Raw genomic sequence first — 27,873 nt, forward strand, 5'->3', positions numbered from 1 at the left:
CGCCCAAACATAAACGAATAATAAAACAGAAACCCCGTCTTTTACATCTATGCTTTAAATATAAATAAATAACATCAAAATCCACATTAGTGTATTTTAAATGTGAGAACATTTCTGAATTAGTCTAAAAAAAGAGAGAACAAAATAAAACTCACATAAGCCCGTTGAAGAACATGTAAAAATATGCTTTAAGTTACTAAAGAAAAGGGGGGGAAATCCTTTTGTCGTTGCAGAAATCCGGCCGAGTAACTTCAGGCCCAGTCTCGGAAACACCCTGAGCTGCCTTCGGTAAGTCCATACATCTTTATTGATTTATGTTATGAATGCTTGATGGTGATATCCTTATTCAATTTCTAATAAGTACCACACACGCGCGCGCCTTTCCAGTGCGCTCACAAGGCCAGAGAAGCAGAATCAGTCTATGTATGGCTTGTTGTATATTTCCGTGTAGTAGCAATATGACCAACGCGAGAGCAATATTTCCTTCTCTTCCACTTGTCTTTGTGGTGTAATTTGTCACCATAAAAGTGACGGAGGGGAATCGCGGCTCTTGGAGAGCTGCCTTTCTCGCTTTTTTTGTTTTGTTTTGTTTTGGTTTTTTTAAACTACTTTCTGCGAAAGCCATCTGCTTGGAGCCACTACAGCCTGCTGCAAAGAGGGTTTTACGTTTTATTTTATTAAAATTTTACCCCCAACCCCCGACCTTTCCCATGTAGCTTTTTGCTCTTATAACGCTCGACCTTTTAACCCTCTCCTCGGGCCAAATGGTGAAGAAAAAAAAAAGGACCAAATCAGCGTTTTAGCGTAGAACAATGAAGTAAATAATTACACAAAGTGGTAGCAGTTTCTTTGTGAAAGAAAAAGGCGAAGTTAGCTTAAAAAAATCCTAAAGTGTGATTTTTTTTTTCGCCCACTCAAGACTCCCACGCCGTCCTTGCGTGCGCTCTCTCTACGTTTCTAATTGTGTCACCGAAATGCTTCTGTCCCACAGCCTGAAAACCAGCGGAGAAGCTTTAGCTGCTGGCCGTGTTTACAGCTGAGAGGGGAGTCATAAATCTAATTCTATCAAGTCTTTCATTCTGGCTGCAAACATTACCATGCAGAGGGATTCCCCGGCTCCCTTCTTCTCCTCTGCTCCACGCTGCGTGTCCTCCCGCTTTGGCCTTTTTGGTGTTGAAACCTCTGCCCATTTTTCATCCCCGTGCTCGAACTGCTGTGGGTTTCTTTTTTTTTTCCTTTAATGTTTAGGAGCTTTGGTCTGAACGTGCACTGACTGCCCTGCAGCTTTCCTTCATATTTAGCGGGTTCACGTTGAAATGAAAACGAACTGTACGTCCTTGCGCTAAAACAGCAAATTCTGAGAGAGAAAAAAGAGAAGAAGAAAAGTAGGTTAATGATTAAGGAGCCTATAGAAGCGCTTTTATCTCCTATGAAAATGGAAAGGCAGCTCTCGGTATCCCTTTGTTATTCCGAAAATCTCCTTGTATTCATAACTTCTATCTAGAACGCGGGGTAAATGATAAGAAAATGACCTAAAACACCTTTTGGGACAGCGCATTAGTAACGAGACATTATTAACGTTATTATTTTCTAGACGGACTACCTCATTTGGGATGTTGGGGGAGGAGGAGGAGAGGCAACTACTTGATTTGGACTGGCTTTCCAAGGCGCTTGCTTCATTTGCATAATTTTTCTTGTCTACGGTGACGCTCTGGTTCGGGGCAGTTCACTGGTGTCTGCATGGTAACTGCTGAAGGATCTCATAGTCAAGCATAGCCTTGGCTGACGTTAATATTGCCATGAAGCCCTGTCCATTACCCTGCAAGCATGGGAGCAGATAACTCTTCTTATCGCGCTGACCCGACTGCTCACGCCTGCTTTCGCAATCTCGGCGAGTAAGGAGAGAAAAGGAAAGGGGGTCTTCTCTTGGCTCTTCCCTTTTTTTCTTTTTTTTTCTTTTTTTCCTCCTGTGTGTTGTGCCTGCTAATGCCTGCCTGCATGGCAGGGCGCAGTCTGCCGCTGCTCCTTCAACCCAGTCAGCCCCGCTGCCTTTAAAAACTTTTTTTTCCTGCCCCCTCTTCCTCTGGATTACTGCCTTTGATCGATTTCGTCGCTGAATGAGAAAATATTGCCCGCCGCTCTGCATTCATCGTGAGAGGACAAGGTAAGCAGGGGCCAGAAATAGGCTCCCCTTTCGGTTGTAAATGGTGGAGTTTGTGTGTCGCGGCGGTGATTTATCACCGTACGACTTAAGATCTCGGTTCAGGAAGAGTTCACACGCACACACATAGTCAGGCGGACGGATTTTTCCTGCAGCAGCACAGCTCAAGTCTGCCTTTTGTCTCTCTTTTCTCTGCCATTTATGACTGTCGCAATGGTTCGCAGGGAGATTCAGAGAGGAGAAGCCTCCTTATGCCTTTTACCGGTCATTAGAGAACGTCTTTCAATCCGCAGTTAGGCTGCGTTGAAAGCAAACATGGGGTCTCATTTTGGACTTATTTGTGTTTTGGTGTGCCAGGCAGTATAGGTCCTGCTTTTATTTTATTTTATTTTTATTTTTTGCTCATGTTTTAACAAATGCATCTCAGACTAAAGACTGCTTTAGATACAAAATAAATAAATACTGAGAAAATTAGTAGTTTATAGGAACCTTGTCGTGATATTGATAGCTACATATTTACTATTATTTATAAACAGATAAATAGAATAAAATATAACTATATATTTGTGGATACAACTGTAAATTTGATATTTAGACGTCAAAAAAAACTCCCTATAGGAGACGGAAGCGTATCAATGTATGAAACAGACTAAACAGAAGCAAATTTATTTTAACATTATTATTATTATTATTATTATTATTATTATTATTATTATTATTATTATTATTATTATTATTATTATTATTATTATTATCTCAGGCTATAAAACAATACCACCGGAAAACTAGTAGCTCTGTTATGGATAAACAGTTTGTTATTCCTGTGTTATTACTGGATCCGCTCTTACAGCAGCAGGCTGTAGATGTGTCTTCCCTGGGTTTCTTCTCCGCTTTACAACCGGGCTTCTCCTTTAACCGGGCCCGGCGCTCCCGGCCACTCGTATATCAAAACGACGGAGCCGGCAGGAAATTATTATGGTCCCTGAAAGGGAAAAAAAAAGTTCTCACCGTGGTCATAGGAGCGCAGAGATACCCGTCTGGTTTTTCAGGTTTTCCTCGGGCCCTCTTTTTCATTTATCTTGCAACAAGCAATAAAAAAAAAAAAATAGAAAGAAAGAAAAAAAAAATATATCCGAATTTTCTCTGACTGTTCCAGAAGGATTTTTTTCTAGTTGGGAAAAAGAATTTTATAAAAAAAAGAAAAAAAGTGAACGTCTTTTACCTGCTTACACAGGAAATTAGATATGCTGTTGACAGCCCGGTTGGTAGAATAATATTGTAACAGAAACATTATTTTCCTGTGTGGCAGCCCGCTAACAAGCCGTTTCCACAGCAGGCACTTTCCCCCTATAAACTCTACTGTAACTATATTCCCTTTATCCCTCTCGGCTCAGAGTTTTAAACTGTCACCCTGATTCTTGTTAGGCTTTTTTAAAATGATTTGAATGCTTTGGAAAACGTGTTATGCTGTTTGGCACAGATGGTAATGCAAGGTTAGTGTGCGCTTTTGTGTAAGCCATAAGGTAAACGGTAATAGTCCACAGAACTGTTGGCCCTATCTTGCCTCCACAGTCTCCAGTGTCAGGTCTGTATTGAAAAGTAAGATGGATCGCCACCATTTCTCCTCCTCACAGTGCTTCTTGTAACCCTAGGTTCACCCGAGGAGGCCATTGGCGGAGAGGCGTCACGTGACCACGGGGTGCCAATGTTATTCTACGAGGGTGTCAAGACCCTGTCAGTTTCTGAAATAAATATTGGGAAACGGCGAGATGCAAAAGGCGACCTACTACGACAGCTCCGCAATTTACAGTGGCTACCCGTATCAAAGCGCAAATGGCTTCGGTTATGATGCCAATCAGGTCCAATATCCCAGGGCCTCTCATGTGGAAAGCGAGTACCATCGACCCGCCTGCTCCCTGCAGTCTCCCGGCGGCGGCTCCGTTGCTCTGCAGAAGCCAGGGGAGATGGTGGCGGAGGGCTGCGACAGGGCCATTCAGGCGGCGCAGGCCAAGGTTCTGCCCGAAAGCAATCATCAAGCGCCGGTGCCGGTGTCAGGCCCACCGCCTCCCCCCTCGCAGTCTCCCGGCGGAGTCAGTCAAGACGCGAGCAATGGCTCCGGCCAGCCCGGTGCAGCCAAGACCGGCTCCCCGACCTCCGGTACCCGCAACAAACAGATCTTCCCCTGGATGAAGGAGTCCCGTCAGAACACCAAGCAGAAACCCTCCAGTAGCTCCAGTTCAGGTACAAGCTGCCGCGGACACACAAACCCTGATAGTTACGTTCAATACACGGGGGTGGTAGAGCGGGGTGGGCAGGTATAAGGGTTTGCAGGGAGGTGAGCAAACGGCAACAAAACATTAGTTTGCTTCCTGTGAAGGTCACGTTGTTTAATTTTCTGAGCTGTGGCATTTTAGGTGAACCATTTGCTGTAACAAATCATTTGATGAAGCCGCATCCTGCGACGATTGGCCCACTTTTTTATTGATGTTGTTAATATCCCAACATCATTCAGCATAAATGCAGGCGGCGGATGGCGGGGGGGAAAAGCAGCAGATCCCTCCTTTTGTTTGTCCCCATGCCCTCCAGCTGACCTGTCCCTACTGTAAACACACATCTCCACTGATCACATAATGTTCCCGGAGAGACAGCAAACAAACACACACAACAGTTGTTTCAGTTTGTCCTGCTGTTTTGATTAGAGGGGAAACTCAGTGGGTCAGTGTTTGGGGGGTAAAGGGGGAGGCCAGAGGAGGGGTGGGGTATTTACTCAGAGCCAACCTAAAAACGTTAAAGATGCTCCTCTTCCCATGACCTGCTGTACATATTGTGGCTGGTATGTTAAACATGTTTGCAGTTATTTATTTTATTTTATTTTTTCACAAAAAATAAAACGATGCTGATAACGATAAAACGATTATAGTTATAGGTTTTATATTTTGGCTTAATTAATGAACCTTTTCCATGCACAGAGCGATGATCCTGATGAGATCTGTTGAGACTAAGGATGTGGTCACTCAGGTTCAGTTAAAAACAAAGTCATATCTCAGCTTATTTGCCTGTAGAAAACTGGTAATCTACTACATTTCAAACACATTTGATGCATTATTGACATTATTGAGCAAACAGAACACAGTAATTCACATGAGGCATCTCCTTATGTTCATATAACCTGTTTATGTATCCCAAGTCTCTTTGCTTAAATCTCTCTTTGGCTGATTTAAATCCTAAGAACTAAAAAAGTCATTTTTCTTTTTGAATTTAACAAATTATGAGCTGTGTAAGAAATTAATTTGACGTTCATGCCAGTTAATAAAGTGCAAACCAACATTGCACTTTCATATATTTTTTTTCTAATAAATTTTAGAAGAACTTTACATAAATCATAAGACACATTTCCACTGATTTTGTAAAAGATGGGCTTTGCACTTATGTGCTTTCAGTATAAGTTTAACAATTTTGCACACTAACTCCAACATTAAGGAGTTAGTTGTTTATGGATGTATGGATGTATTGTCACATTATATTGGCAATACAATATGCATTGAGGCAACCTGAAAATTCTGGTGTAAGTATTAAGTTAGCAATGGTCTTCAGAAACAGTTGAAGCTCAAAGTCCTATGTGGTTCCTGTGTGAGTTTGAAAATTGCACATCAAGAAAGTTGTCCTTCCGGCACATTGTAGGTAAAAGCATCAAAACTACAATGATCTGAGTGGTATTCAGAAATGGTAATGAGCCAAACTAAGTATTCAGGTGTACACCTTGTGTGACAATCTATAGAAAGGGTTGAAATTCAAGCGTTATGGTTTCACAGTCAGTTCGACAGGTCTGGATATGGCATTAATACACATTTTCTACAAGAACAATGAAGATATGATCTGAAGTCTCAAATGCTTGCAAATGTTTTCTTTTCACTGAGCCAAATTATATTTTCAGTTGTACAAATTTTGCCTCTAATGGTCTTAAAAGCACTTAAAAATTCAAAGGTAATTGCAGCCTCAAAAAGAGTTTGAAAAGTAACAGGACGAGGCGACACATATTACGCCCTCTATTCAAATGTCTAATGCTTGGGTATTAGACGTTTGGCTCCATATTTTTTTTTAAAGAAATTTATATTTTGTAAATATTGTATTTTAAAGTGCTAGAGAAATTGCATGAACTAATATTTAAGTGACAATTTGATTTCTTGAATATCTGTTGAAAATGATGATGTCATAGACCAAGCACAAACTTTATGGAGCTTTTTGATTGGCCTCAAAAGTTGATTCTGGTAAAATTGACCAGAGTTGTGCATGTTCCAGATGTACATTTAATATTCATTGGGATTATTTTTAGCATGTCAATGCTTATTAGCATTAGCAACACAAGCAAAAACCGTAATGTATTTGTGTGCACAGAAAATAAAAAGAGTCTCACAATTTAGATATTGGGCAGTGCTATTCGCTCTATATGAGTTACTGTAAAAAATGCTAAAAACAGTTAAGCAACTTTGCTATGTTTTGTTTGAAAAACAAAACAAAACAAAACATATTGGATAATAAATAACTAAGTGTTCCAGTCAAAAAAGTAACTTCAGGGTTTTTCTCAGGGTTTGTTTTATATACTTATTAGAACTCCAAAGTGCCCATTTCCAGGTACGACAAGAGCACACACCCTAACCGTCAACCACAAGCACCTGAGGCTCAACAACACCAAGCCTTAAAGGCATATTCCAAACCCCCCTTTTTGTTTTGGTAACTGCATTTGACTCCGCCACATACTAGGCATTGACTGTTACTATAACATTTGGGGTAAATATTTATGTGCAGATGAGGGAAGAAATTACGAGAAAGAATACTGTGTCTATATGAAACATTTTAGAAAGAATCAAAAACAAATCATTAAATAGTTCCAGAGAAACTAAGAACCTTGAAGTTAACAAGTACCTTGAATCATTTTATTGTACTTTGCGTCAAAGGAATCTGTGTGGTCAGGGCACCAAAACCATGTCTAGCCCAGGGGCCCACTTCCTCCTTAAACCGGCCCTGCTTCCATTTTTTTTACAGTGCTATTCTTTGTGCAGATGAAGAAATGATTAACGTATTAGAAATTAATTTATAAATATTTATCACTAATCAGCATTTTGTCTTCCATTCCACAGCCAATATTTACATATGGGCTCATACGGGTGGGAAATGGGCTGAAATATGGGCTCCATAATTAATTGTTTTTAGTTTGGATAGTGACCTCACATTTACTGCTTATATGACTTTGACAAAGGAAAAACTCTGGGACATGCAAGGATCATGCGTTGCTCAGTTTGTACTGAATTGCATCACATCTGTTTAAGAACCAGCTGAGATATGATGTCTGAATTGTTTTGTACTTGTTTTTATTTTGTATTCAAACCATGTGGATCTCGTATAAAAAGTTGTTTTTTTTCTTTTTTTCGGAGCGCCAGACCATTTAGAACCAATCCAAACTAAGCTAGATCCTAACAGGGCCTGCATGCACATATTCACATATTGGCTGAGCCTAAGCTAACAGCAATTTCTTCTTCTCATGTGTGCAGACTTCTCTTTCATCTGTGCAATATCATTACGCCTCAGGTTATGTCATGTTGCATTCCTCCCACCTCAGGTTTAGGAGACAGGTAGTGAAATTTATTAAGTGTTGGCCGGCTGCCACTGCAAGTAGATATGACCTTAGGATTCTGCAGGCAAGTACTAGCCTCTTAAAGCTTATCTGCGAGGGCAAGATGAGCAGTTTTATACACCCTGAAGAATCTATAAATGCTTGTGCTTGCATTATGCGCCTGTTATGCGGTGTGACTTTCGGGGCAGCATGAGGGTCAAAATGTTTTTGTGTAGGAAACCAGGGTTACATATCAGATAGTGACCCAGTTTTTTGCTATTGCATTTCTGGTTAGTGATTGCACATGTAGGCACATTGATTGTTAATTGTCTTGTGGTCCCCTGATGATAACCCCCACATTGGGGGTGGATTTATCAAAATGTTGAGATGTTTGCTCCACATTGGCTGCAGATCTTAGGAGATGAAAAACTGTACTTTAATGGGCATATTTATCTAGTAAAGAGCTCTATCACCACCACCGCCCCTCCTGATTGCAGGGTTTCACTATCAGTGTATGTGTTGTCACACAGTTTCTGCTCCCACTCTCACTCTCCTGTGTCTCGCGTCTGTGTTTCTCTCCGTGTGCCTATAATGGATCACTGATTGACGCCCTCCTTCTCCTTCTCCCTGACAGTGGAGAGTTGCCCAGGAGACAAGAGTCCTCCGGGGTCAGCGGCATCAAAGAGGGCCCGGACAGCTTACACCAGCGCGCAGCTCGTGGAGCTGGAGAAGGAGTTCCACTTCAACCGGTACCTGTGCAGGCCCAGGAGGGTGGAGATGGCCAACCTGCTTAACCTCACGGAGAGACAGATCAAAATCTGGTTCCAAAACCGACGGATGAAGTACAAAAAGGATCAGAAGGGCGTCGGGATGATGCCGTCTCCGGGCGGACAGTCTCCCCGGAGCCCAGCAGGCCCACCGTCCGGTGGGGGCGGCGGTGGAGGGAGCGGATACCTCAACTCTATGCATTCTCTCGTTAACAGTGTACCGTACGAGTCCCAGTCTCCAACCTCTTACAATAAAACTCATCAAAATGCGTACGGTATGGCTACGTCATATCCCCCTCCTCTGAGCAACTCCCTCAACAGCTGCCCACACCCCCAGAAGAGGTACCCTGGGACGGACTCGGCCACGCCCGATTATGACGCGCACCACCCCCTGCACGGCAACGGCAACTATGGCACGCACATGCAGGGCAGCCCTGTCTACGTCGGCGGAGGCTACATCGACTCTGTGCCCAGCTCCGGGGCCTCAGTTTTCGGTCTCACCCACCTCCCGCACCCGCCTCCTCCGTCCGCGAGCATGGAGTACAACGGGGCGATTACGATGGGCAACAGCGGCGGTCAGCATCACGGCGTGTGTGATGCGACGCCGACGTACACGGACCTAACGCCGCACTACTCTCAGGGAAGAATCCAGGAAGCGCCCAAACTGACGCATCTGTAGCATGCGGCGCGAGCCTGGATCACTCCGCCCCATTGTCTCATCCAAGCTCCAGACATATCCCCCCTGCTTTGTTTCTGCGCCTCCTCATGGCTCCCACCTTCTCCTTCTGCCTTTTATTGTTTGTTTGTTTGTGTTCTCTATAGTTTCATGTGTGAAGTAGCGTAGGACAAATAATCACGACTTGCTTGAATTTTCCTCTATTGTGTCATTGTCTCACCAAGACCAAGACCTTTATGTACCATAGAGTGTCTATAGAGCCGAACGGAGGGAAGGAAGAAGGGCATAGCATATCCATAGGATTATTTAATCGTTTCCCTTTTTTAAACGTCTTTTTAAAATCTCAAACAGGGTATTATGAACACATGTTATTCATTTTCAATGTGAAACTGTCCGTCTTTATTTATCCGCAATTGAAGAATGATGTTTTTTTTTTTTTTTTTTTGCATTCTGTTGCACTTGTGTACAAAAAGAACCTTAAGAGCCAGGAGCTGGGAATGTGAGGAGATTACATTTAAAACAAAGGGTCATGAACTTGCACAGCCTCCCCTTTTGCTTCTGTTTTGTTCCATTGGACTTTTTAAATGTTATTTATTCAGACTCCAATAGTATTATTTGACGCCCCTCCATCTCTGTCTGCAAGGGGAGAAGGTTGGTGGAGAAACTAGCGCCATGTTCGGCCCATATATGCAGCCATGTCACTTAGATTGCAGGTTTTCCAATTTGTTTCTTTCTTAGTATTATTGTTATTATTATTATTATTATTATTATTATTCGAGGAGGTGTTTCAATTTTGTCAGCGAATGAAAAAGAAACCAATCAGTCATGCAATAAGGGTGGAAAGAAGGACACACGTTTGCAGTTTCTTTATTGAATAAAAGGCAAAACACATCATCATTTTTTTCCTTCTTCTCGATGTCAAACATTCCATGCTGCTCCAGTTCGAGGAAACAAATAAGGCATTGAAATGAAAAAAACAAACAAACAAAAAAAAAACCAGATTCACCCGTTTTAATTTTAAAATTCGCAAGCAGTTTCACATTTATATTATCACATAGCGCTGTTATATCTATCTAAAAATAAAAGTGGATTATCAGCGATGGTATGGATTCATAGGTAAAGCAGCATCAAATCACCGCTCTTTTAAAACTACATATATTATATACAAGAAGTAAATTTCATAAATTAAAGTCCTGCCAGAAATTTTTAAAAATAATTTAAAGAGTCAAAACTGCTTCGCATTAGATCTCATTTAAAAAAAAAACAAGAACAACTCGCAGATAAAAAAAAAAGAAAAAGAAAAAACAACAACATTTGATCTATTTACTCTCTCCTCCTTGAGGGTGGGCCCCCTTCTCTTTCCCGGCGCGTCTCTCTCATCTGCGTGGGCACATCCATAATAATAAAAATGTCACCCGGGTCTTCGTGGAGGGTTCTGCGGAGACAACAAGCCAAATGAGAAATCGTTTAAAAATAATCCCGCCTATGTGTAAAGCCAGTCAAACGCCGCTCACATAGGAAGCAGTCTAAAGTACAATAATCAAGGACTTTATTTATTCAATCAGACCCTGAAAATGTGCAGATTTTGATGCGAAAAAACCGGCCACATCACGACTGGAGGAAAAACGAGTGCTAGACATAGATGGCTGCAAATATTTTTATCTTCAAAATTAAATGCCAAACTAAAATATTACAAATAATTCAGTTTTTTTAATTGCTTGTAATAATTCTATTATATATTTTTTAATTACAATACAAAACGCAATCCAGGAGCAAATGTGTTGAATGCAGAAGGTCTTCGAAATAAATCTGTGTGCCAAGATACTTACCCACAACAAACCTCTGATGGATTTTGTTTATTTCTCACAATATATGCTCGCGTTAATGTATTTTTTCTTCTGCCTCCCCCCCCCCAACCAACACACACAACTCTCATTTTCAACCTAACATGATTGATATCAGAGGGCACGAACATTACCAGCCCTGACATATGGTTAGCAGGAAAACCTAGAACAATTGAAGCATGGTGTGTCACCGAGGGGGGAAAAAAGGGCCAAAACTATGAGTATTTCTGTATCCAAGACAGAAACACACATGCACACGCGTTACGCAGCAGGACAGCGATTTGACCCACATGCGCCAGACGCAGGTAGCGCACAAATAAATTGTGTCTAAATTCAAAATTGAGCGCACACGGCGTTTTCTCTTTGCATTCGTAGGAAACTGCGCCCTAAATCTCTCCTGCTCTAAAGATAAGTGTGTGGGACGCAACGGGCTCCCCTAAATGCCGCCACCCACTCCTGTCCGTGGATACAAAGCCTGCGCGCAATTCCAAAATAGCCATCAGTCTCTTCTCTTAGCAACTCGCTACAGGTCCATTCGCAGACATGCAAGTCTTAAGAAAGGAAAAAAAAAGATAACAACAAAACAACAACAACAAAAAATAATTTAAAGATAAAAGCCAGGTGGGGAAGCCAGCTTCACCACATACTCACCGATGGCTCTTATAGAGGAAATGGTCGCATCTTGTGTGACCAGATTCCTTTTTTCCCCTTGTTCTTAAAAAAAAAATCCCTCCAGCGACAAACAGACTACCAGTGCGAGCAGAAACCGGTTCTAATCTGAGTGACCACTGTTTCTCGGCGCTTCCTGGCTGCATTTGATCCGGGGGAGAGTTAGAAGCCTTAAATGTGTTGTGAGGGCACCGAGCTGTCAGACCTTTTGGCGAGTAAGATTGATCGCGCACAGGCTTCCAGGACTCTTTGTTTGGTATATAAGCAACAAACTGAGAGAGAGGCCTTCCACTTCTTCTCCTTCTCCACTTCCCCTCTTCTTACTCAATAAGCCACATACAGATATATATTTTGTGAACGAAAATACCCCACGTACTTCCGGACGAATAATAAAAATAAACAGGGAGCAACTTCCTGAATGTGGCTTTTACAGATTCTTCTAGAAGAGCCATATGAAACTGAGCACGAACAAGGGAAGAGAGCAGCTCAATAGCATTCCCATCAGCATAATAACGCTGGCAAATAGATTTCGTTGTAAAAAGGTCGATTGTAACAGTGTTTATGCTTGCTCCATGACCATTTCAGGTAGGAAGGATAATAGAAATACATTGAGAAGCTCATTCCCCCCCTGCCCTCCCTCCCCCAAGCAAGTGTGGCAATGTCCGTCCAATAAATCTTTGCTTTATGCAGCCTTGTGGCTTTGCGCTCCTGACATGAAAACAAAACTATTTCCAACGCTGCTTTTAAAGGAATGCAGTAATCGTGGTTGCTTTGAGTCATCAAAAGAGATTCTGTTTCATCACGGGTTTATGAGCTCGACGTTTTAGTGGAATGAACGAAAAATGTGCCTTAATGCTACTGTCACATGGCTCCAAACACTACACCCCTATAAAAGCCTTTTAAGGTTTGTCCATTCTTGTTTTGGTTTAGCCCCTGAAATACGCCGAAAACCGAAGTTATTTTTAAGGTATCGGTTTTCCATCCATTTTATTTTTTTTATAAACAATTTTTTTTTTAATTTAGGCTAGGTTAGCCCATTTGACCCCCCCCCCCCCATCACATTTCAACCTCATTTAATTAAACATCTCTGTCCGTCTTTCACTTTTCAGAACATTGTCTTATTCTTCAGATTTCTTTTGTCTATTTAAAAAAAAAGGTAATCAAAACCATTTTAACTGTAACAGACGTCTTTTCACGTCTGACTTTTCAGCTGCATATTTAGGCTGTTTAGATGGTAAATCATGGCATCTGTTATCTATTTGTCCACGACTTCCACCATTTATAACCCAGAACCTTTCACTTCTCGACCACATTTCCACGTTGTTTAGATACAAGTTGACACATTCTCTATTTTAGCCATTTAACCATGTTTCCAATATAGTTTTGATTCTAAGTGTCATTGTGTAGGACTATCTAGAAATGGAAGGCAGACATGTATTTTATTTTTCTGTTTAGTGGTAATGTGCTCGGCGTAAAGATTTGACTGTGTTAACAGAAGTGTACAACATAGGTTCGTCTTTTTTAAACACCACCGGGTCATTGTCCAAGAAAATAATCTGAAGTTAACAGAGCCCAGCAGACGTCCTGGAGTGGGCGGTCTTTTCGTATTTCGTCTTGTTTAGACTGGAAGGCAACACGACCTGATGTCTAATAAACGAAGCTTTGCTCCGGGGGAAAAAAAAAAGTTGACTATTTGAACTAAATTTGGGTTATATATTTGTCTTTGTATCAAATGATGGTGACAGATTGAGAAAAGTGAAAGTCTTGTATCAGTGAGTATTCTTTTCCCCTCACCTGAACCAGTTTAAATCAACTACATTCTCACTTTGCTCAATTACAATTCAACGAAACTTTGCTTAGTGGAATAATTTGGACGTTTTCCAAAAAAAGAAAGAGAGAAACATTTTTTTGACAAAGTTTAGATGTTCTCATAATAAATGGCCATATTAGTCAGTTTTGTCAAATCATAGTGATTTTGATATTGTTAGTTTTACAGCTTTAATTCATGCTTAGCAACTTACGTGCGTTCTGATTACAAAACTCTCAAGTTTTGAAGTTCATTTTTCACCCCCAGAGTTTAAATATGAAGAGCTACTAGGGTGAAATGTGTGTCTGTGTCTCTCTCTGTGTGTGTGTGTGCTTTGTGATGTATGTGTGTGTGAGTGGTGGGGGCGTTCTCGACTGACATCCTCAAACAATACGAGAAAGAGGAGTGCACGAATCCGCGCACCCTGAGCTGGTCTCCTTCCCTGTAATAGAGAGCGTCAGGCGCTTCTTAAAAAACACATTTTGTGGCTTAGTGGACTGGACTGGAGGAGCGAGGCGAGGACGAGCTGAGCGGACAGAGATGTAAATAAAAACAGTCGTGCATGGCCCAGCTGAGCGAGGACTTTTCTTTTTTTTTATTTTTATTCCTTTTGGATCAATCAGGCAGAGAGTGGCTTCTTTTGATTAAGCCCCAAATTGTCATTGGGCAGAGGTAATCATGTGACAGGCAATTCGGTCCAATTTCAACCTTGTCTCCATGAATTCTATAGTTTAATGGTAGCTCGGTCCCCATACGGCCGTAATCACTGAAATAGAAAAAAAACACATCAGGGGATTTTTCTTTTAAATATATATTTCTTTTTTTTTCTTTCTTCATCGTCCTCACTGAGCCGCAACGTTTATAAAAATACGGCGCTGCAAACTTTCCTCGGCTCTCAGGGAGCGGAGATGAATTACGAATTCGAGCGAGAGAGCGGTTTTATCAATAGTCAGCCGTCGCTTGCTGAGTGCCTGACATCTTTCCCCCCTGTCGCTGATTCATTTCAAAGTTCATCAATCAAGAGCTCGACGCTTTCACGCCCGACACTGATTCCTCCTCCCTTCGAACAGACCATCCCCAGCCTGAACCCGGGCAGCCATCCGCGGCACGGTCGGCCCAGACACAGCCCCGATGGCTGCAGCCCGCTGCCTACCGCCTCCTTACCCCCGGAGTACCCGTGGATGCGGGAGAAGAAAGCCTCCAAGAGGAACCACCAGCTGCCGAACTCCACCACCGCCGCTACCGCCGCCACCACCATCTCCAACGGACCCGTGTGCTTCTCCCCGAAAGGTGGGTGAATCCTAAAACGACAATGCCTTCACTATCTGTTGCTGCATTTGGAGCCACCCGGGCCCCCTTCTAGGGAAGACATTAAATGCGGATATAAAAACAACAACCACACAAAAACAACAACATATGCCTGAGTATAGCTTTATTCCGGTGAATGAATATGAGTGTGAAGCGTGGGGGGTAAAGTTTGGGTAAAGTTTGGTGATGTAAGATGATTTATTCCCCTCGGCGAGGCAGAGTTTTGATGTGTGACAGTAATGAAGAGTGATGGAGTGCCTTTGCCGAGGAGGGCAGCTGGAGCATTCATTAGACTCCCACACCAGGATGGACCGCACTGTTTTAGAGAGCTTTACGCACATGAAGGCACCTATTTTATTCCCTAAAAGAATCAAGTGAGGAGTTTATATCAATACAGACATCATGTTTGGGTAAAATGGGCAGGTTAACAGCTCCAGCGGCCATTTTGCTTCATGTAAAACTCAATAACGTTATATTTACTGGCAGCGGGATTATGCAATTGTTGTATCCTGCTTTTTTTTTTCTTTTTTTTTTTTAAAGAATCCCCGTGCTGTTTATTTTTCAGGTTCGCCTGAGATCGTGGAGGGAGCGGGTGGAGGAGGGGGCTCCCGCAGGCTGAGGACCGCATACACCAACACGCAGCTGCTGGAGCTGGAGAAGGAGTTCCACTTCAACAAGTATCTGTGTCGGCCGAGGCGGGTGGAGATCGCGGCCCTGCTGGATCTGACCGAGAGACAGGTCAAGGTATGGTTCCAGAACCGGCGCATGAAGCACAAGCGCCAGACTCAGACCAAGGAGAACCACGGAGGGGGAGACGCGAAGGGCCCCGGTGCCGACGACGGCATCCACAGCGAGGAGGACGAGGAGGGGAGCGGCCTGCTGTACGAGCAGAGTGGGCCCCTCCTGGAGAGAGATACCTGCTCCTTTCAGAACAACACACAGCAGCAGCCGCAGCAGCAGCAGCAGCTTCACAATAATGGAGAGGCGGCAAGCTATGACAAAAATCTGAAACATTTTCCCAACCCGTCACCCACTGTTCCGGGCTGTATGTCAACAATGGGCCCCGGATCGGCATCTGGACCGGACAATGGCGACAGCCCCTCAGCCCTGGATGTTTCTTTGCACGACTTTCAGCCTTTCTCCTCGGATTCCTGCCTACAGCTCTCGGACACAGCCTCGCCGAGCTTGTCGGAGTCTCTGGATAGCCCCGTGGACATTTCCGCGGACACTTTCTATTTTTTCTCGGAGTCTCTGACCACAATCGACCTGCAGCATCTGAACTATTAACTCAGAAACAAACAAAAAAATCCTTCACATTTTCCCTGTATGTGTGTGTGTGTGTGTAGGAGAAAGAGAGAGAGAGAATGTGTGTATGAAATCAGGCTACGAAGGCATTAATTCATATTGTTTGTTTGTGCGACATTTATTCTCTTGATATTTGACTTGACGATTAATGCAAGGTAAGGACGGAACTAAATCACTGAAATAGCTCTGCTTATAGCTTAATTACCATAACAACTTGATCACTTGGAATAGAAATTACAAGTGTGTGGGTGTAAGAGGGAAAGTGTGAGTGTGTGTGTGTGTGTGTGTGAGAGAGAGAGAGAAAGTAATCTAACAGTGTTAGGTCAATACGGAACCGGGTCGTTTTTTATTTTTGTATAGTTTTCTTGGATATTTTTGTTAGAATACAAACTAACTTGCTACAATCCTTCTGCTTGTGTTTGACTCTTTTCTTTTTAACATTTCTAGAGTGAACTCTTTTTTTTCGTTTCCTTGTTTCCTATAAGAAACATTTAATCAGAAGCGACAGTAAGAGGCTATGTAAATCAACAACAGGTTGGTAATGAATATAAATTATTGATTTGCATTCATTTCTCAACGGAACACTTGTTTGAATGAAACAAAGAATTTAGAAAAAAGTTTTTAATCATCAATGGATAAATAAATAACTCCACCCTCTAATCATTTATAGAACGCAGTTATTTAAGTAATTTTCAAACCAGACCTAGAATACATATAAAACAAAATGAAGAATAAAACAACTACTAAAAATGTATGCAAAACAGGTTTATTTGTTTATATCAAAATACCTCAACTTAAACGTGCAAAGAAATGTGAGAACTATAAGATCAATATTTACGTTTCTAACTTCCAAACTAATTTCTTTTAAAGGACCAAAAAAATAAAAAATAAATAAAAATAAAATTTCCTGCGGAGATCTTAGCTGTTAACACTGAGTACAAGTTGCAGGCAAATAACCGGAGCCATGTTTGCCTTCAGGAGCTCATAAATCACCCCCGTGGCATGAAAGAGACGGACGTTAAGGAGAGCAATTGTCGCGTAATGTGAACAAATAATAAAAAACACCCACTTACGTTTTCATACGGGACTCCTAAAACTTAAAAGGGGGCCGAGTCACTGCATGCGTTTGGCAATAATTCATTTTTATAGCTTGTTTGAACACGGCTCATGGCTCAGAGACAGCAGTAGCAGCAGCGGCAGTAGCAGCCGGTTCCGGATTAAGAGGCTGCGCTCAAACTTAAGCCAGACTCCTTTCGGAATATTGAACATTTATCAAATTCACTCCGAAGAAAAGCTTTCTCAAGTAGAGATTATTGTCTAAGCTTGTTTAACAGGAAATTAGGCGTGTTTGGGGGATTTTACCACATTACTGGATGTTCGTATGTTTCAGCTGCTCCTTAAAGCCTCCTATTCAATGAAGGATTATTTCTAATCTTATTCAACGTGACTCCTCGTCAGGAATGGGGTTTTCCTACATATATTAAGTCAATACAACACATTTGAGCCAGATGTTAAAAGCCACCAGTTGCAATTGATCAATTTAAAAACTTTGGCACATCAGCTCGAACTTTTTACTGAAAAATCTGAAAGCTAAGCAACTCCTTCTGTGCATTTTATTATTGGGCGAAGAGTTGAGAAGAGTTATATGTATCTGCGTGTGTGCAGATGGGGTGTAGGATGAGGATTGGGAGGAGGCATGAAGTGGGGCTAAAAAGTAAATTCAACGTTTTTTTCCCCCTCCCCTGTTTCTCCGACTAACCCTGGTGGAGGCCGTTTTAACCAAATCATTCCGAGACAGCGCGCCTTTTCTGTGCTCCTGCAGCTCACACAAAGAGCCGTGAAAAGCCTTCCGAGGTTCCTGCATGTGGTGAAGCTGCTTCTTTCCACGAGCATAGTGAGGCAGGAGCCTTCGCCCACTCACTGCAGAGGCAGCTGGAGGAGACAGAGAAAAGAGGGAGGGGGGGGAATGGTGGGAGTGGAGGGGAACTGAACCCAGTGCGCTTTTTCCACCCCTCCCCGCTGATGGGAAGTTTCAAACAAATTTCACTTTATTTTCATTTTTATTTTATGGTGATGTCACATTTCCCCTATCGAAATCTAAACTCTTAAAGACTTAAAAAGGTAATCTCTGTTCAACAGAGAGTAGCTGCAGCAATTTAAAAAAAAAAAAAAAACCGCAAAAGAAAATAAGAGAATTAAAATGTTGGTCTCATTACAAATAACTTGATGCACTTTAGTCAGAAAGCTACGCATACTGAATCAAAACCCACAAGAAATGTTTATTGACACCTTGATGTGTTCAAACAGTTGTTGAGGTTGGTTTGTGTAATGGGCTAACCAAGCCTGACTCTTTTACATAAGACTATATTTGAAGCGAAGGCCTAAAAAAAGATAATTTGAGCATATTTTTCACGATGACGTAATAGGTTAGCCAAGCTCGACTTCTTTGATAGGGCTCAATTTGAAGCTGAGACCTTTAGAAAAGTCAGTTTTTAAACATATTTTTCAGACTGAATAAAGAAGGAGGCCTACAATCACGAAAATACGTCAACGTGCGGTTCAGTGGTCCGAGGGGAACTCCATCAGCATCATTGTGGGTGTCTAGCTTCTCTTGGCCTCTGGGGGCGCTCGCTTCTCCATGAGATCCTTTACTTCTCCCTCCCCTTTCTTTTCCTTCCTCGGTGAGAGGTTGTGCATCTGCTGCAAGTCTCCCACGCATACTTCCCTTTCGCCCCCTGCCCTCTCTCTCTCTCTTCCTCTCTCTCTCTCTTTTTCTCTCTCTCTCTCTGCTCTCCAGGCTCTCTCTCACTCCTCTTCTTTTCTGCGGCCATTCATTTCTCCGGCAGCTTTATTTGATGATCTTAATAGGATAATCAGCCCACACTCACACCTCAGGCTACATAGGCGCATTTAAGACCTCCTCTCATTATTATATCATTTGATCACCGTACATGCGTAATGAATACATGTGGGAGTGAAACCACAGTAGATGGCAGACCCTCTGACCTGCTAGAGATGAAAAAATTAATACCCCATCATCCTAATGGTAAATGTGTTGTCTTGCCTCTTCATCACCTGTGACAACCCAAACACGAGGCGGAATTTACGTCGTTCTAATTCAGTTGCGGTTTGTATGTTGTTTTGTTTTTTTGTTTGTTTTTTTGTGCGTTATTTCACGAATGAAATGAAATCAAAACCCAACCACCAGTTTAGTGCAAATAGTTTGGTGTGTGTGTGTGTGTCGTGTGGCGTGAAACTACATGTACAGGACAGGAGATTTAAGCAAACACCATGACAGGGGCGTCTCTAAAAGATTTTGTACGGGGCCCGGGGCCACTATTAACTTCAAACCAAGACAAAAGCCTTAGAAGAATGGCCAGAGTTTTTATTATTGGTATTTTTGTTACAATTAAATTTGAAGTTAAGTTAAAATAATAATAATAAATCAATATTCTTGTGTACTACATAGAAATCATAGAATTGAATTTGTTGTTATTGTTAAGTGCCAGCTTACACTTTAAACGGATTAAAATGTTCCTAAAGAGTATATTTAAAAAAATATAAGTAAGTTGTTTCAGTTTAAAATTTGAATCTAATCAGTATACTAAAAACGGACATGTATGTAAAATATTTGTTGTTTGTAGTTACAGTTCAGTGTTGCTAATTTAACCATATCCGCTTCCTCTGTCTGTCCTGGAGTGACAATTTATATAAAACGTAACAAATAAGATTTGTTTGCGCTTCTTCCCTGACATTTGAACACCCAATTTAATAAGTCAGAGAAATGATGGACTCCACTATATATTCATTATTATTTATTGATTATTAACCTGATGTGATGTGAAATGCACTTTGTGTGCATGCTCTTCTGTATAGGATAGTGTTGAGAAGCTTGCCTAACTTTGAAGCATACAGATTGTTGTCTTGCATCAATAAGTAAAACTACATGCACAGAATGGAGAATGTTATGTGATAGTTGGTGGCGTGAGGTTGGTCACTCCTGTAAATCTGCTCCCATCCCCCTCCACCAACCAGGGCTGATAGTCTTAAATACACTCTATATTAAGAGAAAGGAAGCCTCTGTGAGTTGTAAATATTTTTATTACTTATACATTTGAAATTTGCACTGTGGCACAGTTGGCATTGTGACGTTGCAGTAAGAAAGTTTTGAGTTCAAATCGCAGCCTAGGCTCTTTGTGGATGGAGTTTTCATGTTCACAGTGTGGCTGTGTGGATTTTTTACGAGTGCTAAGGATTTCTCCAGAGTCCAAACAGGTGACTCTTAGGTCAATTGGTATTTTAAGTGCGACTCTATGGCTGTTTGCCCTGTGTGTCTCTGTGTTGCCCTGTGATGGACCAGAAACTCTGTTCCTCACCCAAATACTGCTGGCAACAATTTCCCCTTGATCCCCTCCCTGCAAAAATAAGCGGTTAGACAATAGATGTATCAATAGATTTATTTATTTATTTATTTATTTATTTATTTATTTATTTATTTATTTATTTATTTATTTGAGCCTCTTCCTGAAGGTTCTCTGCCTCCCTTTCCTCAAGACTTCACTAAAAATAAAGATATGGATAAAACGATAACATTGTCTTGATATGACTTCTGGTTTTTGTTTCCCCACACTAATATCCTCATTGGTTAATATCTGGTCTGAGAAAGTTCTGGAGACGCTCTTGCTGCCACATGAGGTGGAGTGTACAACAGGCAAACACAGATTCCTTGACAATGATGCTCCCATTTTGTACCAATGCAATGCCATTTCATTCCAACATACTTTTGGTCTGTACCGTAAACAAACCAGGCTACATCTGTACATTACTCAAGTGTTTTTTTTTAATTACTGAGAAAAAACAGATATACAATTTTAAACTTTCCACTTTTTCATAAAATGTGCCATATAGCCTGATATCTGACGATTTCATATCTCATCCTGTTCTCTCCTCCTGCTAATAGAATGTACTAATTGGAGTAGTTGTAAACGCATGACCTTACCGCAGAGATGACTGAATGATTAAAAAAATAACACAAGTAATGATTGGTTGTCAGAGAAGGTACGAAGCAAGGGGTCACGTACTGATACATGAACCAGTTCCAGCTCCTTTACATACCTGCAAAAAAAAGAACAAAAAAAACCAGCTGCAAAATGACGGGTAAAGGCGAAAATAATTGCCCCTCTAAATCTTCTAATGATACATTTAACAGGTCATAACAAAAGAAGAAAAGAAACGAAAAATGAAAGAAAAGAAAAAATATAGAAAGGGAAATGTTGCTCATTTCAGTCTGTACTGGGAAGGCAATGTTCTTGCTTCTTCCTTACTGTCACACTGTGACAATATTTGCAGAGTAAAATCCCATAATGTTCAAGCGTGAAACATTTCGCATCGGAATGAGACATTAATAGCCCACATATACCCCGCGGCAACGTTACGCACACGCACACACACAGACACACAGAGGGACACGCACACTTGGCCATCTATCCAAGAGCGACTGACGGCATGTGACAACGCCGCTGTTACACTCGAGCAGGACACACGCACAGCCTCACACGCTCTAATCCAAAAATAGGCTACCTGGGGGTCAGAGTGCAGGGCCGTCCTCACGGTGAGGTAGCAGAGGATGAAAAGTTAATCTCTCCACCGGTGCAGGAGCGCGCAGCGGGGTTGCTTGCAGCAGCCCTGCTCCCCGCATGCGACCCCGGGACTGTCCACCTCCGTCTGCCTCCTAGCTCATTGTTTGCTCGGCCAATACATTAGCGGCGTCGCGCGTCACCTTGATCGACGAGCGCTCGGAATTTAAATAGCCTCTCAAACACCAATCTGTCACCGTCCTATAGGGGATAAGGACAAGTGCCTCACTGGCTGACCTGTAGCCACGTGACGGCAGCCGTTCATTGATATCGGTCAGTGCGCGCCCCCTCCTTCCAACACTGATAAGGATAGAGTATAGGTAAAGGTTGGCACGGTCACTTTGGGCAAGGGTGGGTTAGAGGGCGTTTGTTGGAGAGGACGGTCCCTCAGCCCCTCGGAGAGCGATGCCACAATGAGCAGCTTCTTAGACTACTCGGTGATGAGCGGAGAAGGTAGCTCATGCTCCATCAGGGCTTTCCACTCGGACCACGGGATTACAGCTTTCCAGTCCTGCGGGGCTGCTGTCAACAGCTGTGGGGCGGATGAGCACTTCATGGCAAACAGGACTTCTCCTGACAGCCTCCCCCATCAGCCGGCGTCTTACCAGTCTTCTGCAAACACTTTGGGTCTCTCCTACGGAGCCCACCCGGCCTGCAGCTCCAGCTATGGGCCCCAAAGTTTTTGCGCAACATATAACCACTACACTTTGAACCAGGAAGTGGACTCTGGAGCTGCGTTTCCCCAGTGCGGTCCATTGATGTTTTCGGGTAACTTACCCTCCTCCATGGTTCCTCAGCACCGCCACGGTTACAGTGCCACCCCACTGGGCCAGCTGCAGTATAGCCACGCCGCCTACGGAGGCGGACACGAGCAAGCGCCCCCTTACCCTGGTGGCTCAAACCCCATGTCACCTCTCCACGCAGCTCACCTGGAGGCTTGTTGCTCACCTCTGTCGGAGGGCGCCTCCTCTGCACAGACTTTCGACTGGATGAAGGTCAAGAGGAATCCACCAAAAACAGGTGAGTGGGGAAAAAAATGTACCTTAAGAGCAGAAAGGATACATAACGACGACATTTAATCAGACCTAGAAACGATGACATCGCTTTCGCTCTAAACTTTGTCAACATAAAGTTGAAAAACGAAAATGAAGACTTAAAGAGAAAGATTCATGTATTGGTATTTACACAGTTCTGTAAAAGGGCCTGAGATGTTCAAAAGTCAAAAGATGTTCCAAATCCTGTTACAATGGTGAGCATTTTCTCACTACATAAGTGAAACGACTCTATGGATGTTTATTGATGTTTATTGATCGAATATGGTAATTATGCTTGACATTTTTGTAATTTTGGGCAGGACGTATTGGCTAAAAATAAAAAAAAAATCTTGCAGCATGTTTTTGGGCTAAATGAAGACAAGGACTAGCTAAACTTAAACGTACATCAAAAGACGTCCATAAACATCGATGTTTGAAGGAAACTGCCAACAAGTTTGCTTGGTTTTAAGCTGCTTAAGTATAAGGTTGTAGGTCAATATTGACATCTATGTGTTCTTCCCAGCGCTCAGATAAATAAATGCCAAAGGAATTTTTATCACTTTCAAATTTACAACTTTAAATCTTTAAGAGGACACAATGGCATACATTGATTAGAATACCAGAGCTCATTTTTTGCGCAAGAGAAGCCATCAATTTTCTGGTGCGTAAAAGTGATTCCAGATGCTTAAAACAAGACTGGTTTTATTGGGGGATGGGGGGGCATTGTAACTGTTTTATGGTACTAAAAAGAAAACAGAATAAAGCCTTCACTTCTGTCTGCAGGACGATCCGGGGAATACGGTTACGCAGGACAGCCGAACACAGTCCGGACCAACTTCACCACCAAGCAGCTTACAGAACTGGAAAAGGAGTTTCACTTCAACAAGTATCTGACGCGGGCGCGCCGCGTAGAGATCGCGGCCGCGCTTCAGCTGAACGAGACTCAGGTAAAAATCTGGTTCCAGAACCGGAGGATGAAGCAGAAAAAGCGTGAGAAGGAGGGGCTGCTGCCGGCCAAAGCTCCCCCCGCAGAACGGGAGGAGATCATCCCGGAGAAAATGGACGATGCAGCATCTGAGAGGTCGACCTCATCGTCCCCCTCTACTCCCTCCCCCTCATCTTCCACCGTCTCTTCCACGGGCACTGACACTTACGCCTCCAACTGAGGAGCAACTCTTTACCTCTTTAGGCCACGTGAGGAGTCTGACCACCAAAGTTAAAGATTGTCGTGAATGATATTCGTGTGTACATTTGTAGACGTTTGGGACATTTTCCCCAATAACATGGACAATGGCTTAAAGGTTTTAGAGTTGTTGTATAATCACTAACGTGTCTGCACGAAGCACTATTGTCCAGTCATGATTTGAAATGTGTTTATTTGCTGAAAATGTGGCTTTCCATTGACTGCCACCCCCATGCCCTATACCCTGACCCAGTGCTGCTTTATATAAAGATAAAGAAACAAATCTGCACAGACACACAAGCAAATACCTCAAAAAAAAAAAAAAAAAAAAAAAAAGTGCGCCACGGGCAACAGGCGACGCTGTTAATGAGGCATCACGCAATCAACGAGATGACCTCGTTTATTTATCGTTAGTGAATGAATAGTTACAGTAGCTGTTTAATCGCTGTCACCTCTGTCTTTTATTTTGTCTGTACGCGGGAGCGTGTGTGTGTGTGTGTGTGTGTGTGTGTGTGTGTGTGTGTGTGTGTGTGTGTGTGTGTGTGTGTGTGTGTGTGTGTGTGTGTGTGTGTGTGTGTGTGTGTCGACTGTTTGAATGTACTGTATGGGATTTGCATGGTATGTAAAGCCTTCATATATCACCAGTGGGGCGCTGAGTTTTATCAGTTGCGGAGCCGGTCCTTCAGGGCTGTGAAAGGCTTTTATCTGCTATTCCATTTAATCAAGTGGGACGAATGTAAAGTGTTTTGTCCAGAGAGGCGTTTACGGGTCAATTATGTGTATTAAAGTACGTTTAAATATAAATCTTTTCCTCTGTTTCACTTTTTTTTTGTCTCCTGCGGGGTAGATATTTGGAATGATGTAGCGTAACATGGGTGACTTAAAGCTATCTAAGCAGTCTATCGAATCTAAATCCGACTGACATATATTTAAAAGCAATAAGTCACAAAAAAAGGATAGAAAAGAAATTACAGAAACTCCACGTGTCTATTCGCCCGTCCGGTCCTGTCAATGTATGCGGCCTGGCGCGCTCCCGTCCCTGGAGTAAACAGTTATTGGCATAATAAAGGCATGTTTATCCGAGAGCGAGGATGTCAGCGTCTTCTATGATGGCAACCTTATCGAGCTCCCGGCTTACTGAGGGGACACAAATATATTGATTGAAACATCGAGGTTACGGCTATTGACTGATGTCACAGTGTCAGTTCAGCTTCTTAAGTTCACCAAGTTACACGAGGGTGTCATCATGCCAACCTAACGACAAGATAAACTGTGAAAACTTACACCTATACCAAAACATGAAAGAAAGAGTGCAAACTTCCTTTAACAATAGTCGTTCTCTCTGGTTTACAACATAATTTTCAAGGAGATGACCTGTGAGAAAAGAAAAAAAAAAGTCGGTATATTCGACACCCTGGGAAAAAGAACAGCTTCGCGGCTTTGTGTTGTTGTTTTAATTCCTGGTGTGCAGGATGCGCGTCCATTTTGCCTTAAAAGGACAAAAAGCCCGTGAAAGAAGCGTGATTAATGAGCGCAGTTCACCTTTACCTTGGATCCACCTGCAGAAGCGGCTGTATTTGAGCTGTAGAGAGTCTCTGGCACAGACAGCCTCAGTCCAATTCAACTCCACACTTGGGTAAGTCGAGTAAGTTAAGCCGCTCTTTTTTGCGCAATTAATTGATCAAAGGCACGCCTGGTTATGTCAGAGCGCGTTTATTATATTGGGAAGAACGTGTGTCGTTTTGGACGATGGCAAGGTTATTTGATAACTGTAGACGCCCTTATTTTTATTTGTTTTATATAAATAGTTTAGTGTACACACACTTGTTGCTCAAGGTGAGAGTCCGTTTTGTTTACATGGCCTCTTTGAACACTGCGATTAACTGAAAACGTGTAACATACAGCGGGTTTACTGTCTGTCCTGTTTCTCAAAAGAAACCAAATATGCAATTTTTAAACATAGTATAACCCTGAAAGATGCATAGACGCAAACTATTAGACCTATGCAGCCCGTGGCTAAATCTGAGCACAATTTCAGATTACAAAATAAATATTTTAATAAATACTATGCAGAAAAAAATAAAGCAATTACTAATTATGGTTTGTTTAAAAAAAGCTATTATACTCATAACCAAATTCATCGATTCAGTCTATCTTTGTTGCCGTTTTGAATTGAATAAAAATGTGACATTTTCTAAAATTATTTAATTGAATTCGTTGTAAAGGTCCCTTAAATATACAAATTTGCTAATATTTATCGAAAATGACATAGTTACAATTTTAAACATGAATATTTAAGTAGGTCAAATTATTATTATTATTATTATTATTATTATTATTATTATTATTATTATTATTATTATTATTATTACTACTACTACTACTACATCAATTGATCAGAAATTCAATTTATGTTAATTTAAAAGACACCATATTACACCACTTAAATGCAACAAGATGTAATTACGGGTCAGTTTCACGGCAGATGTGCAACTTTGTTTGGTATAAATGAAATGGAAAAAGACTCTACATGTGATTTTTAACAATTCCCATTCCCTTTATGGGACCCTGCGCACCCTGCTTTAAGAGCTGCAGCCACTCTTATGTCCCCCCCTGCAGCTAGTGTGCGCTACAGGATCCCCTCTGAGTGAAACCCAGCTGATTCTCAAAAGAAAAGGCCGTGCATTCAGGGTCAATCTTCGGTCACGGCTTCAGTTTGTTGTCACAGCACCATCCTAACCCCCTCAAACCTAAACTAGAGTTTATACACCCGGCACAGCGCAAACAAACCAGGCTTGGACGGCCGGTTTTAAACGAATCTCCGAAGTAAAAATAATTAGCAAACCAATACAAATGACAGAAAAAGGAAAGGTGTCACGTCAGAGGACTTCCCGACGATCCTGATGGTTTCTATTAAGGCCCAGAGATAAACATGGACGATGACAGATGCTTAACTCAAACCATTTAGACGCTGGTACGGAGCAGTAAATGTTTAAAGCATTACGATGGAATACGAAATATTAAGTTTCACACGATCTGGCAAAGTTTAGGCTCGTCGGGTTTCAGGTATTTGAGTTAGGAAACACCCCGAAATAATAATAATAATAATAATAATAATAATAATAATAATAATAATAATAATAATAATAATAATAATTTTATTTAATTTTTTTGCAATGAAGTATATTTTCCGACAAAGCCGCTCATGAATATGTTTCCAGTCAGCATAAATTTAACATCTGATTATTTTATCAATCAATAACTTAATGATAACTGCTTCTAAAAGATATACTTATTTCTATATGCATTCATAATTTTATTGTTCAAATGTTAAAGTAGATTCTTCCAATCGAATAATTCATAATCTTATTTTAAAAAATTGCTAAAATATCTATCTATCTATCTATCTATCTATCTATCTATCTATCTATCTATCTATCTATCTATCTATCTATCTATCTATCTATCTATCTATCTATCTATCTATCTATCTATCTATCTATCTATCTATCTATCTATCTATCTAATGTGTTTATTTAGCAGTAATTAACCTGTTGTAAAAACAAAGTTTTACTTTTATTTGCATTTTCTTGTATGTTCCAGAAATATGGAAGTAATTGTATTCGCTTTAAAAGAGTTCCTTTCTCAGAGCGTTTCTCAGTTTAGCTATGGACCAAAAAAAGGGCGCCTCCTTCACAAGAATGACATCAAGCTTCCTTTTAGATTGACATCAAATAAAAATTCTCATTAAAAACTGGACACATTATAATAATTGGATTTGTCTCTTCCCGCAAAGGTATGACATGGAAAGAGCCATTAATGAAAAAGAACCTGAGAGCAAACAGCTATTTAAACCAGAGCCCACACACTAA

At 41.7% G+C, this 27,873-nt stretch overlaps 3 protein-coding genes and 1 long non-coding RNA gene across 21 annotated transcripts in view; 3 read left to right on the forward strand and 1 right to left on the reverse strand.

The window, feature by feature from the left end:
* hoxa3a (homeobox A3a) overlaps positions 1–10,106 on the forward strand; it is a 33,769-nt gene extending 23,663 nt beyond the window's left edge. For 8 of the 18 annotated variants that reach the window (XM_081612886.1, XM_081612888.1, XM_081612894.1 and 5 more), the window contains 2 exons: positions 234–4,402; positions 8,407–10,106. In XM_081612886.1, coding sequence (XP_081469012.1) covers positions 3,931–4,402; positions 8,407–9,218 — 1,284 coding nt within the window. In that variant the 5' untranslated portion in view covers positions 234–3,930 and the 3' untranslated portion in view covers positions 9,219–10,106. The remainder of the gene's footprint in view (positions 1–233; positions 4,403–8,406) is intronic. The other 10 variants (XM_081612899.1, XM_081612889.1, XM_081612900.1 and 7 more) reach the window with 3 other exon arrangements.
* Positions 10,067–12,071, reverse strand: LOC103472193 (uncharacterized). Its single transcript, XR_534820.2, has 2 exons — positions 11,711–12,071; positions 10,067–10,650 (listed from the first exon to the last, which is right to left on the reverse strand). It is a non-coding gene; the product is annotated as an uncharacterized LOC103472193 (long non-coding RNA).
* On the forward strand, positions 12,068–16,554 carry LOC103472197 (homeobox protein Hox-A2a). The gene is made up of 2 exons (XM_008421646.3): positions 12,068–14,825; positions 15,409–16,554. The coding sequence occupies exons 1-2, from the start codon at positions 14,444–14,446 to the stop codon at positions 16,128–16,130; spliced, it is 1,104 nt and encodes a 367-aa protein (XP_008419868.1). The 5' UTR covers positions 12,068–14,443; the 3' UTR covers positions 16,131–16,554.
* A 101-nt stretch (positions 16,555–16,655) lies between these two features.
* Positions 16,656–27,873, forward strand: part of LOC103472199 (homeobox protein Hox-A1a) — a 31,000-nt gene continuing 19,782 nt past the window's right edge. The window contains exons 1-2 of the mRNA XM_081612902.1: positions 16,656–22,804; positions 23,602–25,637. Of these exons, the coding sequence (XP_081469028.1) occupies positions 22,198–22,804; positions 23,602–23,984 (990 nt within the window). The 5' untranslated portion in view covers positions 16,656–22,197 and the 3' untranslated portion in view covers positions 23,985–25,637. The remainder of the gene's footprint in view (positions 22,805–23,601; positions 25,638–27,873) is intronic.

The sequence above is a fragment of the Poecilia reticulata genome, chromosome 11 (assembly GCF_904066995.2).
Source record: "Poecilia reticulata chromosome 11, P_reticulata-male-v2, whole genome shotgun sequence".
Taxonomy (NCBI): domain Eukaryota; kingdom Metazoa; phylum Chordata; class Actinopteri; order Cyprinodontiformes; family Poeciliidae; genus Poecilia; species Poecilia reticulata.